At 38.6% G+C, this 14,807-nt stretch overlaps 1 protein-coding gene across 1 annotated transcript in view; it reads left to right on the forward strand.

The window, feature by feature from the left end:
- Positions 1 to 14,807, forward strand: part of apbb1 (amyloid beta precursor protein binding family B member 1) — a 124,961-nt gene that overhangs the window by 11,537 nt on the left and 98,617 nt on the right. The window contains exon 2 of the mRNA XM_089126378.1: positions 6,594 to 7,365. Coding sequence (XP_088982504.1) covers positions 6,603 to 7,365 — 763 coding nt within the window. The 5' untranslated portion in view covers positions 6,594 to 6,602. The remainder of the gene's footprint in view (positions 1 to 6,593; positions 7,366 to 14,807) is intronic.

A 14,807-nucleotide genomic window follows, 5' to 3' on the forward strand; every position in this document is an offset into this window, starting at 1 on the left:
GCGCACAAGTATAAACATCAGGCCACGGTCCACCTGGCAACTTCATGCGTTTTCACTGATCGGATAGCTATCTGATTTATCAAAATACGATCTTCAATTCCCGCGCTATATGCAGATTTAATGGAGTGCACGTCACCGAAAGCAACAGTTATGAGCTGCGTTTTATGATCATCAGGTAAAATAAGATCAGTTAGTTTATTTACTTTTAATGAAGATAACTGTGAAAAACGTCTGCGACTTACTTTCACTTTGATAGTAAATGTTCACAGCAGCTGCTCATCTGCGGTGATGCGTGTTGCAGTCGCGCGCGTCGTCATATCTAGCCATAACATGACGAGCCTGTAACGTTCTCATTTTTTAGCGTTTTTGGAAGGAGTACATTTTGTGGTTTATTTAATAACGAGATGCATTTACATTTGTCCAGTTTCAACTGAAATGCGGCCCAGACCACCTCCTGAAGTGGTTTGAGCGATTAGATTCAAATACGTCACGAATGCGTTTCACGGGGCATTTACATCTGGTCTTTTCACGGTCATAGCTGTCCGGTCAAAGAAAACACATATACTGGCGTTTATGTTGCATAGTGTGTTCTGTAGACTTGCTATTTATTTATTATCTTTTACACTGTAGTGTACACAACTAACATGTCCTGTTCTGTTGACATATTATTTAGGCCTATTTATTAATGCTGTACCAGTCCAATATTACTGTCAGTTGAAATAAATCTTATGTTGTAAGAAAACTTGTTTTATTTATTAATCTTTTTGATGCGTTTTCCAATAACTTTTGTAGTTTTACATCCGTTTAAAAATATCGAAATTAATATCGATATCGCAATATTCATTATCGATATCGCAATATCACATTTTTGTCAATATCGTGCACCCCTACTATGCATGGGGTTATTTTTATTCGTTCGTTATAAAAGTTCTGTCTATATTTTATTTGTTTATTATTCTAATAAAAGCGCTGTCTATAAATAAAAGTTTATTGTCAGCGAGTTGTTTTTTTTTTTGTTCATTCCAGCAATTGACGCTGAATTGCAATTGACGATTATTTCGAAAGTGAAAGTATGTCATTTATGTAGGCTAAGGTCCGTTTTGAAGTTTTTATTTTATATTCGTCTCTTTTTAATTGGTTTTATCTTATTTAAACTTTGTGTAATTTATTTAGGCCTATTTTATTTTCTTATTCGTTAATAAACGTTTTGTTTGTTTGGGCCCACAGTTTGCCGATTTTCACTTTTTTCAGCCTATGCATGGGGTTATTTTTATTCGTTCGTTATGCTAATAAAAGTTCTGTCTATAAATAAAAGTTTTATTATCAGCGAGTTGTTTTTTTGTCCATTCAAGCAATTGATGCTTATTTCGAAAGTGAAAGTATAACGCGCACGCATTTAAAAGCTATTCAGCCCCCCCGCCCTGCCCTCCACGGTGACACCGGGATTACCGGTGTTGTCACACGTCGATTAACCGGTGGGAAATTTTCCTCACCGCGGCAACCCTACTCCACATAACACCGACTGTGACGCAACAGTCGGGATCATTAATATGTACAACTCCAAACATTTGCATATGCCATCCCATGTTCAATGACAGGCGGAACTGCGCAGCCGAAGCATGGCAGTTGCTCAATGTTTGGATGTACACATGAACACAAAAGTATTTTTTAGTTCCTTCATCCGAGCCTCTGAAAAACAATAGGTTAATTTTATTTTATCTGGAACATTTCCAAACATTTCACCGACGACTGTTTCCTCAACTTGGGCCACGAGCTAGCCTCGGATCGAACTACCAAGCAACACTTTCTGATGTGTAATTTTTTGTTCAAGTTCAGACAGGTAATTTTTCTCTCAAAATCGTTCAATACTCTTTCTGCATCAATAAGTCAAGCCAGTGACTAAAATATCATCTTCACATCGTTTCTTTTAGTAGGATGAAAAAAAAAAATGTTTAAATTGTGAATAAATATACAGAAAGCGATCAAAGAACAATCTTTCCACACAGCGCGAGTTTATCTGGACACTGGCTACACTGCACAACGAAGCTCTTACTGTATTTACATGATCGTGCCTGCATTGGTGACAGCATTAGAGAGTGCAGAAACTGCGTCACAATGTTAAGATCTTCATCCTCGTGATCGACAGACTGTCCTCTGCTTGCTCAATGCTCATCACAGCAACATTTTATGTGATGGGAATAGATCTAAATACTTCAAAAACATCTCACGATTTGTCAATCTCGATAGCTGTAATAGTAAAAACTAGGGGTGTAATGATACACATATTCGTATTGAACCGTTCGGTACAAGGCTTTCGGTTCGCATTTTTTAACCGAACGGTTTGTTGGACCATTTTTCCTGCCGACCAAAATTCTGTTATTTCAAATGTAGGTGCGTTGCGCGTGGCAAGCGCACTCATAATGTAAGAAATGCTGACGTGACCACAACATTGCCCAACATCAAATAGCAAATGTAATGTAAGCGGAACGAAACTGAGCTACTAATTATTGTGTGGTTGATGGACCGTTTATCAGTTTGGACCAATGTAGCACGAGTTAGTTAGTCATGGATGTGGAGCTCTTGGCATCTCAAAAATGCCACGCTGATATAGCCTAGAAATCTAGACGCACCCTAGCGGCAGCAAAAATTATTTTGCAGCAAAGTGTGGTCTAGCAACTCTCCATAGACGTTTTAGCTGGAAAACCCCAACTCTGGTAGGGCCAATCACATCGTGTATAGAGTAGGCGGGCGGGCTTAACATAATGACGACAGAGTTGCGACGGTCAGAGCAAGCTCGGACATATTCGGTTTGAAGTCGTTCATCCTCGGATGCGGCCGGCGCAGCGCGCTGTTACAAAAAAGCTGTGGCGAAAGGATCAACTTGTCATTTTTTGCCGTGCTGTTGCGTCGGCTTTACTCTGTGTCAGCACGTGCTCTGATCGGTGCACGGACCTCTCCCGAATCATCTCCAGCACTCCAAAGCACCACTAATCCGCCTCTGTTTCCCTCGTAAATTGATATTAGTATTTAAACATTCTCTATGATATTATTTTTTTTATGACACGCTGTCTCTTTCTCTCATACACACACACCAGGGCTCCAGACTAACTTTTTTTACTAGGAGTGCTGTTGCCCCTGACTGAAAATTTTAGGAGCGCAAGCAGAAAATTTAGGGGCACACCTTAAATCAGCTTGCAATGCAATTATTCAAATTTTCCCCAAAATAACTGTAATACTGACAAATTCTTTAATAATAAAAAGACTTAACATTATGATATGCTGTTTTATTTTAAGTTTACAGGGCTCCAGACTCAAAGTTGAGGGCAGCACCACCTCAAATGAAAACTCACAGCGAGTTCTACAAAATTCTGGTAGCACTGGGGCTAACAATAAATCACTAAGCTTAATTTAGGGTGTAGATGAAATTAACTTTAGTTATTATCATTTATAATGTCTTAATATTAATTAATAAAAGTAGTTAAAATATGTATATGGAGTGAAAATAGCCAATAAACATCCTACTGTTTACAATGGTATTATTATTATTTTTTAAGTGTTTAAATAAGAGTTTTCCAACATCTAAAAATTTTTCGTTTAAGGACAATCTTTAAAGGTTGAACAAAAAATGTGTTGGTATGGTAATCACATAAAAAATACAAAAAAATAAAACATTTAACGTCATATATGATATTATAGAAGTGCTGGGAAAAGATGTGTAGTAGGCTACTTACACATTATCATATTTGTGGTTCGCGTTAACTTACTACATTAGCCTAAATTCATGGTTCTGTTAGGCTGATTTGTGGACTGAAAGCCTTCTTTAAGTATTTCTCCTGGTTTCCACGTCAGCGCTGTTTGATCTGATATGGTTTATAACAGAACTCTGCGCCGAATCGGAGTGTTTCTCACTGGATCTCGTGGTGTTGATGTTATTAATTCTGAGGCGAATTCAATGGATTTCTTCACTGGATCTCCTAGTAACAGTGTTGCGTGAGCGAGATCGGCCCGCGACTGCCAAGTTCGGGGCTTTATTTTGTCAATGGTTCGGATCGCTGCTGCTGCTCCACGGTCCTAATCATATATGAGTGGCGTATTTTCGTTCCACTTTCATTTTGTTTGCATTCGCTGCTAGGTAACGACTAACGAGTCGATAGATCACTGATTGTTCAGACTCACATCAGGTTGTGATATTTGTTTCCGTCTCCTTCCCACAGACGTTTACGCGCGCTTCTTGTCACGGATTCATTCGCGCCCCTTCCACGCTTTACCATGCGTTTAACGTGTGGCAAATTTACTGGTCGCACTTGTGCGACTGGATGTAAAATTCAGTCGCACACTCTCAATTTTTGGTCGCAAAATGCGACCATTTGGTCGCAGTCTGGAGCCCTGCACACATACTGTCTCTTTCTCTCTCACACATATGTAGGCTAGTTATAAACTCTTTAGACTTTTAATGATTATTGTTTTATTTTTAAAGTTTGTGGGTCGTGTAAAAAACAAAAAAAATCCCTTATTTTGGGGATGGATTCCGGGAAATTTCCCTTATTTTCAATGTTCAATGTTGACAGCTGTACTGGATACGATAAAAGTTTAATATATCAACTTGCTCCGCTGACTACGTCACCTTCTTCGTTGCTCTGATTGGCTTTAGCGCTATCCAATTACGCGCAGAGAGAATTTGAAAGACAACCGTTTATCCCACCCCTCGGATTGAGCCCTGTCAATGAAGAGTTTCCAGACCTAACATCTTGATGTAGGTCTGGCATGCCAGGCTAACGCTGATATTGATCCTCATTTTAGTTCGCCTTGTTTGTCCCAAAGTCTGCTTGCCATGGTCTATGTTTGAAAGAAACAAAAACACTCTGTGCCGCTAAACGTTAAACGCACTATGCAATTGTCCACGTCTGTCACCATTAGGGGTGCACGATTCAGAAAATGTCACGATTCGATTCGATACCGATTTTTTTGTCTCGAGATTCGATTCAAAATCGATTTTCGATTCAAAAACGATTCTCGATTCAAAAAACGATTCGCAGGTTTATATAAATGTAGTTTACTTTTTCCAATGTGATTGATTGCAGTAGACATAATTTAAAAGAAAAGTTTGATATTACTTTATATGTCTTCATACAAAATAAAAACTTTTGCAACTAAAAAGTGCGAAGTGCCAAGCTTTAAATACATTTAATTCAAGTTTAAAATAAAACTTAAATAAAAAGCTTTGACATTTAGCTTTAAAGTGCTGTAGTCAGATCAAACAAACAATTATGCTAAATGTGGTTTAAGGAGTAAGTTAGGCCTACTTCAGCTACCAGGTTGACTGTTGAAATGTGAACTCGACTGGGCACATTGAACTTCCTAAAAATATATACTAATTTCATAGAACCCATGCGAAAATATTTTAAATAGATTTAAAAAAGCCACCGCTGTAACATCTATGGTTAGATTGATTTGTTTAGATCCAGTGAAGTCGTTCATAGGCGCGTAATTTGGGACTATCTCCAGTTTACTAGCAGAACATTCATTTAGTTCGCTATTAAATAAGAGACCTGTTGTTTTTGAAATCAAGCTGAGCGCTCGTGTCCGCTGCGATCAGTGTCATGGATACAGTGTTCTCTGTGGCTCGCGCAGTCTTCTCTCGGACGCGCGCTTCAATCTATCGGCGTTGTGGAGACTCCGGTGAAATCACAAAATAAAATGCACACTAACGTGATGAACATATTCGGTTTTGATGAGAGAGAGAAAAAACTATACGAGTGCGGTTTAGAACCCGTCACCTCTGACACGCTTGGCAAAAGATCTACTGAACTCAAACATAAGATCTGCGGATCGATGCATTTATTTACGGGTTGAACAGAGTGGCTGCACAGTTTGACCAGCGGGCGGCAAGAACTTGCAATAACTATTTATCAGACCGGCCCTCGCAGCTTCGAAACCATATAAACACTACCGGACCACCGGTAAAAGTCCCGACTCACCCGATTGCCACTCCGCCCCAGCACGCCATTAAAAATATAGCCTATATATATATGAATCGATTTTTGGAATTCTATGAATCGATTCTGAATCGGTAAAGATTGAATCGCGATTCAAATGTGAATCGATTTTTTTGCACACCCCTAGTCACCATGGTTACGTCATGGCTATGGCAGTATGAACTGAAACCGAGGATAGCGCAGATATTGCGTTATTGACAGGCGACATTTTTTTTCCGGGATGGCCACTTACTTAAAATTTGAATTTCTCTGAAATAAAGAATTTTAGGAGACTGCAGGAAATATATCACACTGTGCTAGTGAGCACAGCCCTACCCTGAATCTTTTATTGTGCTTTTATAAAAGCTTTGTCCTTTGAGTAATAACCAACACAGTATCGGATTCGTATCGATTCCATCTGACACCCAATCCAGCTGAAAGATCAGTGCCGAGACAGATGGGGATAGGATCAGTCATCCCCAGCTGTGAATAGTAATGTTGAAATGTAAAATGATTAACTCCAATTGTAGTGTCCAGGATTTAAAATGTTTTTCACAGTGTGTTTGTGTGAAATGTTTGTGTTGATGGCGTTACAGTGAGTGTTTTTGTGTGTTCCAGCTCTGTGTCATGTCTGTGAAGAACCCCTCAGACCTGCTCAATGAAAACACCTACATCCCACCTTCACTGACCCTTGACCTCTGCTTATCCTATGAAAGAAAGCTGGGCCTGAAAGATACTCCTGGTTCAACCTCTTTCTCTCCAAAGAGCCGACACAACTACGCCAGCACAACCTCCATCCAGCTCCTCAAAGGCATTATGGGTGGACTAGAGAATGATGATGCATCCCTCCAACACCAGGAAGATGAATGGAGCAGAAATCAGGAAAATGAACACAGTCTTCCAGTCTCTGAGAGCAACATCAAGTGGATGAAGGAAGATCAGAACCAACTATGCAAGTTAGCAGAGCAGCAGCAGCAAGACCAGAATCTCAACCTGGTGGAAAACAAGAATGAATCCACAGACAGAAACCCAAACCAGAACTCACAGCGGCGAAATGAAGAGAAGAACAAGACCCTGAAAGCGCTGTGCTCTGACTTGCAGGACTGGGCGACCGATGAACCTCTTCTCATCTACTCTTCTGCCGCCATGATGGAGAACAATAAGGAAAACCAACAGCAGATAAGAGACAAGGAAGCGGAAAGAGTGGAAGAGGAGAGCTTGAATCCGTGTGTGTGCGCGAACACAGACGCTGAGGTGCAGAGGAGAGCCGGTGAGGGTGGCAAGAGCGCTCTACTGTCAGGCAGGACTGGCGTGACCAGTGACGAGGACTCCAGCTGCATGTCTCTGTCCCAGGGCAGCACTGCGAGCAGCACCCCCGATGGAGAGCCAGGTACAGCACACACTCCAGCAAGCGCTCACAGACACACACTACACCAGGGCTGTTCAATTCATTTGGAATTGGGGCCAGTTCATGAAACTGAGGCAAAATAAGGGGCTGGAGAATATGAGTCATTATGGTAACAAATAAAGAAATTACAACAACATACTGAAGAAATAAATGTTCTATTTTGTAAGTGCAGAACATCACATTGTGATTCACTTAGACACATAGGGACAAGGCAATAGAATGTTGAAAAATCAGAGACACAGACAATTGGAGAAATGCAATCGACCAACAGAGAACATCCACTTATTGGGCTCTATGCACGGCGGTATTTCCGGTGAAGGTGTAAGGATGCTCGATAACTTCCGCCGATCGTAGAGTCCAATGCAATACCGAGAATTTATATTGAATTTTATATTACTCCATGGTTATACTAAAGAAGCGTTAGTCACAAAAACAGATAAAACAGACATCCCTCGTTATGTTTATGCTTCTTTTTAAAATTATATTAAATAAACATAACTATATATAAAATTACATCTAAACGTGTGTACATTTCGTTTCAAAGACGGGAGGACAGTAAATTTTGAAGACTCTGCCATAATCCTGTTTTCCTCGGTTTTCCTCCGCTTAAATCTCCACAACCGGAAATGGACGAGCATCCTTGCGTCAAATGCGGAACTTATGCGTGCATATAGCCCATTGCAGGGATGCAAACAGCACGCTTTTCAGCGCCTCCAGCTTTTTTCATGTCAGTTTGGGTGACTTGTGTGAACCGTGCAAATCCGAAGAGATTTTTTTTGGGGATCTGATTATAATATCACCAACAGTAATTCTGGATTGCCTCCACCAAACAAGTAAATAGGAAATAAGCAAATCAGAACACTGCGTGCCAAAACAGCAGTATGCGCGCAAGCGTGAACCAGTAGTGTTTCTTCCAATAGCTCGTGGCCTGATTGGAGGTAGCTCGTCGGGTCGCGCATGGATGGCATTCTGCGTGTGTATACTGTTCTTTGCCCTCGTATCCTGTGCGCGAGATTTGAGACTAAATAAACGCCGTAGGGCCGTTCCCATATTATGTCTTTTGTGCTCTCAAGTTCGCTCTTTCAAATTAGCGGCAAGCGTGCTCATAATTGAAGCTAATTATTTTTATTTTTTATTTTTTTTGTCCCAGGCGCAGCGAGATGAAAACTTTTCAGAATGGTGCAATTTTACTATTAATAATAAAAGATAAGCTAATGTGCATTGATGTATATATCAAGTAATTTATTTGTTTTACTTATTCTTTTTATACAAATTATTTAAAGGCTGACATATGGGAGGTTTATCTTTTTATAACACCTTTTTTTGTGAAAAATGATTTAAAGGCTAAAACTTATTTACTATATGTGCCTAGGGGTGGGCTGGGGATGGCAGGGGTTGGTGACAATGTAAGTATCTGGATATTTTCCGCAGGGCGAGGGCTTCGATTACCTCTCTTTTTTGACCATACATGTGTTTGCATGCCTGTAATTGCACATAACTGTAAAACATAACTTTACAGCTTGTTATCCTCAATTGACAATGAGGAGATACATTTCAGTGTTAAAGGTAGGGATGTCCCGATCCGATCACGTGATCGGAAATCGGGCCCGATCACGTGGTTTCAGAATCGATCGGAATTGGATGTTACCTCCCTATCAGGATTCAGATTTCGGATATACATGTATATATATTCTCAGTATTTTTAACACGCCTATAGTTATGCGGAGGCACAGAGTGGCCTGTGACACACTGGCTGCGTGGCGGCATCTCAGCTGCGTGGCGTGTCCGTTTTTATTTCGGCTCCTATGTTAACAGGTTAGAGCTTGCAGACTGCCTGAGTGACACGCAGGTGCATGGTAGAAATAGAACCGACGCCTATTTTTCACGCGACACACAAGCGTTGGAAGCGTTTCCAGGCAAAATAGAATAAGAAAAGATGTTTATATGTTATTTTGTATACAAATACATATTAATACATTAAATATTGATGGTTGAAAGTCTAGGTTTTGACAAATTCTGATATTTATTTATTTATTTATTTATTTTTAAATTATATTTATATCAATTTTCAAATATTGCACCTGTCAATACAGAACAAAATATTCTGTGGTCTATTTTGCTGTCAATACTGGTGATAGTGTCTTTATATTTATGCTGAACATTATAAAGTTGATGACAACAACATTACCATAGCAAACTGTGAGAGATGTAAACTTGGGATCTCAAGAGGTGGAAAGAAAAAGGCTACATTTAACTCAACAAACCTGATACGGTACCTCAAAAACAAACACCCGACACAATACAGCAAGTTTACCCAGGCAACCTAGCCGAAGACGATTCGGCTCACGCTGCAGGAGAGTTTGAAGTAGGGCTGGGTATTGAGACAAATTTCACAATTCGATTCGATTTCGATTCACAAGCTTGCAATTCAATTTCGATTCAATATCGATTATTTTGGATATCAGTTACAATAAATGGCAAATTTTCTCAAGGGAATCAAATCTCTTAACTAATGCTGTAAACTATGGGAGTCTAGTTGTAGCCTACTAGGCTTCATTAGCCTAATATGAAGCAGGGCTCCAGACTAACATTTTGCCTTGGTTGCACTGGTATGCCTAACATTTTTATTTAGGTGCACCAGCACAAAATTAAGGTGCACTCAAATTTTTTCTCATCTCGCGTCACTTTTAATGCCACAATTTCAAGGTCACCTTTTTATCACGCTCCATATAATATATAATGTAACGCAAATATATAATGTAAATGCTTTTAAAAAAGAATAAGATGTAGTTTTTTTGTGTTTTTTCCACAATTACACTGTATATAAAAATATAAATCTTTTAAAAAAAATTAAAGTGCTGTTTTTACATTGTTCAAGTTAGGGCAGGGTATTGACACCAATTTCACAATTTTATTCAATATTGATTATTTTGGATATCAGGTACGATTCATGGCAAATTTTCGCAAGGAAAACAAATCACAACTAATGCTGTAAACTGGGAGTTAGTTGCAGCCCACTATGCTTCATTAGCCTACTATAATATTGAAGGTAAAAATTACCTGATTTGTATACAAACACTTAAATTACACTTATATCTATTTTTATAATAATAATAATGTTATATGAAATATAAACATTTAAATGGTGGCTGCATAAAAACTTACCAGATTTGTTCAGATAACACGCATTAAATATTGAAAAACATTAAAAATTATAATGAATATGTAATATGGTGCATGTATTTGGCAAAATGCTGCGCTAGAGTTAATTTTTCTAGCTGGCTAACGAGTTTATGGTCACTGGATTTTTTTTTTTCTGAGGTAAATGTGATGTTACATTACATTGTTTACAAGCGTTTTACTGATGTCTTTCCACGGTTGAATCACTGATTAAGCGATTCTATGTGAAAGATACGGATTTCGATAAGTTGTACTCTATCTTTTAAAGGGCATCTATTATGCCCCTTTTTACAAGATGTAATATTGGTCTCGGGTGTCCCCAGAATGTATTTGTTAAGTTTCAGCTCAAAATAACCCATAGTTAATTTATTACAACCATTTGAAAATGTCATTTTGGGGCCTGCTTAAAAATGAGCTGTTTTGGGTGTATGCCACCTTAATGCAAATGAGCTGCATATCCCCGCCCTGCCTTTGGATGAGGGCATAACTTGATACTAGGGTTGTGCCGATAGACGATAGTATCGTGTATCGACGATAGTCTGACATATCGCCGATGGCAGATGCCTTTGACGATATCAATACGATAATTGGCTCGTTTTACCATAATGTATTAAATTATTATTATTATTAGGCCTATTATTATTATTATTATTATAAAGCTATTATTGTTATTAAATGAATATTAGGAACTACAATTAATTTGCCTTGCCTAAATTTACAACGACATCACCTCATAACAATTGCAACAACACCGACACGCACTAATGAGGACTCCTCTAAGAGAATGTTTTTAAAACAGACTAAAAAACATCCCACATCAAAATATAATTGCAAGGTGATCCATTCACAAATTATCAAGTGTGCTCGTTTTAACAGACGCAAAATTCAATTTCCTACAGATCCAAGATGAAAACGGCATCGTTGTTCGTCAGTATTTGTTTCCGTAACACATTAACAAAACGTTTAATGACACCAACACTAAAAACAATACAATTACTAAATAGTATTAATAATAATATCACTTAAATAGTATTATTAGTTACCGTTATCATCGTCGTCTCTGAGGGAACGCGGCGTTAATGCAGATGCCGAAAGCAGTCCGTTTTTACTTTCACTTTCAGAGATTAAGCGCGTTTACATGCAACAACGTTCTTAACCTGATTATGTTGAATAAACTTGACAATGCATGTGGTCATGTAAACGTTTCCTTAATTATCTGAGTCAAGTCATAAGTATAAGTATAAACCGATCGACTCAGCTAGACGTTTGGCCCTTGCTCTTGTTTCTCCCGGCATTTAAAACACATTAACCCGCGTACTTCGTGCTTACTGAAGTGCGCATGTGAAGTGCGCAGAGAGCGCACTGGTAGGGGGACACATATCGCAAACTCCGACTTTTTCTGACCCAAGAAATTATTAAAACGTGTTTTCATCTCGTGCAGAAATAGGCCCTAGTCAAAATGCTGCATGTAACGGCATGAAAATAGGCTAATGTGTCCGTAAATTTCCCGTTGACAAACAAAAGGATTAGGATCTCTTTTTTTTACCTCACTATACCAGGAAATAACCTGATCCTATTAATAAACACTCCACCTTTGCTAGCAAAATAGAAAAAAGATTCTCGTATATAAAAAGAAGTAGGCTAATAAAACAAGCAAATTAATGAGTAGGCTGAATAATCAAGTTAATAATCAAATAAGTTAGCCCCGCCCCCTCACGATAATATCGTGTATCGCCGATCTCACAGGCTGACGATAGGACGATATGAAAATGGAGCATATCGCCCAACACTACTTGATACCTATGGCAGTCGGTACTGAGAGAGTGAGAGACGCGCTGTTTTGTCTGTCATTCAGCATACATTTGAATCGGAATATAGGAATATATAAATAGTACGATGAGACTCCGGCAGAATAAACACAAATGAGAATGGACCAGTACGTCTTGGTATGGTTATTTGATACATTTATGTACTTATAGAGTTGTAATCGCGTCTTTTTGCAAGTATGGATGTGCAACACACACATACAGATACACACAAACACTAACGCTGGCGCAATATTTTGAAACTACATACACATACTGTGATAAAGTTTGCTACGTACAAGCGAATTACGTTTATGCGAGGGACCTGTGGCGTCATGTTTACTTGTCATACAGGTGCTTCTGTGGCAAATGTGAGAAGATTGCTAACTTAAAGAACAACAACATATATGCAGTTTTTAATACACTATCTTTAAAAATATATTTATAAACGTGTGGTTACACACTATACAAACAATGTTTAAATTATATACACAGACATCCAACGACGACAACAACTGCATTTGTTGAATTGGCTGACAGACTGAAATTACTATTTGCTCAGAAATCATAAAATATACTTACTGTTACTGGAGGTGACGGTGGATCGCAAACAGTAGATGACGATCCACACTTGAGGATTAACTTTTAAGCCACAACAACAGGATTAACCCACGAGTCCACAACAGAACACTTATGTTTCCAAGAGACATTACCGGCTGTCGTTGAAACAATGGAGGATGGTGTGTACAGATCACCGAGGGCGGGGTGTAGGCCACAACCACACTGTCAATCAAACCCCTTGCTCAATTCTACGTCACAAAGAGCTGAATCTTAGAACAGCTCGTTCTGAGACAGTGCATATGATTTATTGAGATTGAAAAAAAAACACTGGGTGGATTTTTATCATTCTAGGGTGGTTTTGCTCACACACTGCCAACACACATTTATGTTCAAACACCATGTAAAAGTGAATTTTCCATAATAGGTGCCCTTTAACACACTTTCAGATGCTCGTTCATGTTTATTTCGCGCTGTAACTGGTATTATTAAGGCGGAAGAGAAGATCATGTGCGCTCCGCGCTGCTGATTCTCTTGAGCTGAACCAGAGCGATCTCACGCCACAGCCTCAATACACTATTTATGTTTTTGAATTTCGTAAGAAAATTGACCTAATTTGAAATCTGAGACTTTGTTTCATATCAATAGTAACAAAGCACAAAGATAATTGCGATTTAGTGGACGAGATGCGCGCTACAATCTTCCATTCACCCATCAACTGAAAACAGCATAGTCCAACGGGTTCGTAAAATGAGAATTAGTTTTTGAATATGAGAGTATATTTTACCTAGCCCTAAAAAGTATCCAACATTTTTAAAAGTTTCTTCGTCGTCTGTTTCTTCTGCTGCTGATTGCCGTTACTGATTCTCTGGTGTTCAGGTCACAATTTATTTCGTATCACACAGCACGGAGCATTTTACCATATGTGCAAGGAAAACAAAAGACTCGTTTGTGGAGAGTCAGCAGATGCGATCATGCGAGAATGTTAGGTGCACTGGTGCGACCTAGGAAAAATTTTGGTCGCACCCTTACAAATTTTGGTCGCACCCTTACAAATTTTGGTCGCACTCTAGAGCCCTGTGAAGGTAACAATGAACTGTTTTGTAGCTATACAAACACTTAAATTACACTTTTATTTATTTTTATAATAATAAGATTATATGAAATGTAAACATTTAAATGGTGTCTGTCATAAAAACTTTCCAGATTTATTCAAATATGCATTAAATATTGAAGAACATTAAGATTATAATGCATATATAATATGTTGTATATATTTAGCAAAATGCTCCTCTCTGGAGTTATTTTTTTCTAGCTGACTAACGAGTTTATGTGGGTTTTCTGAGGTAAATATGACGATACATGACATTGATTACAAGCTGTTTAACTGACATCTTTCCACAGTTAAAATCAATGTGACATGATATGGATTTAGATAAGTTGTACTCTATCTTTTAACACACTTTCAGATGCTCATTCATGTTTATTTCGCGCTGTGACTGGTATTATTAACCCGGAAGAGAGATCAGCGCTGCTGCTTCTCTTGAGCTGTGCCAGAGCGATCTCACGCCACAGCGCCAAAACGCTATTAATGTTTTTGAATTTCTAAAAAAAATGGACGTAATTTGAAAATTGAGACTTTGTTTCATATCAATAGTAACAAAGGACAAAGATTATTGTGATTTTTTTGGATGTGCGCAGCCGCGATACAATAGGCGCGTTTCCATTACAGATTTGCGCAAAACTTTTGCGATATTTTCCAGATGTCGATAAAAAACTATTGCGAAATGACGGTGTTTCCATTAACTGATGTTTTTCGAATAAAACGTCTTTTTTCCCTCTCGCGATAAGTCATTCCAAAAATCATGGCAACGGACTTTG

Source organism: Pimephales promelas, chromosome 23 (genome assembly GCF_988280905.1).
Source record: "Pimephales promelas chromosome 23, fPimPro1.hap1.1, whole genome shotgun sequence".
Lineage (NCBI taxonomy): Eukaryota > Metazoa > Chordata > Actinopteri > Cypriniformes > Leuciscidae > Pimephales > Pimephales promelas.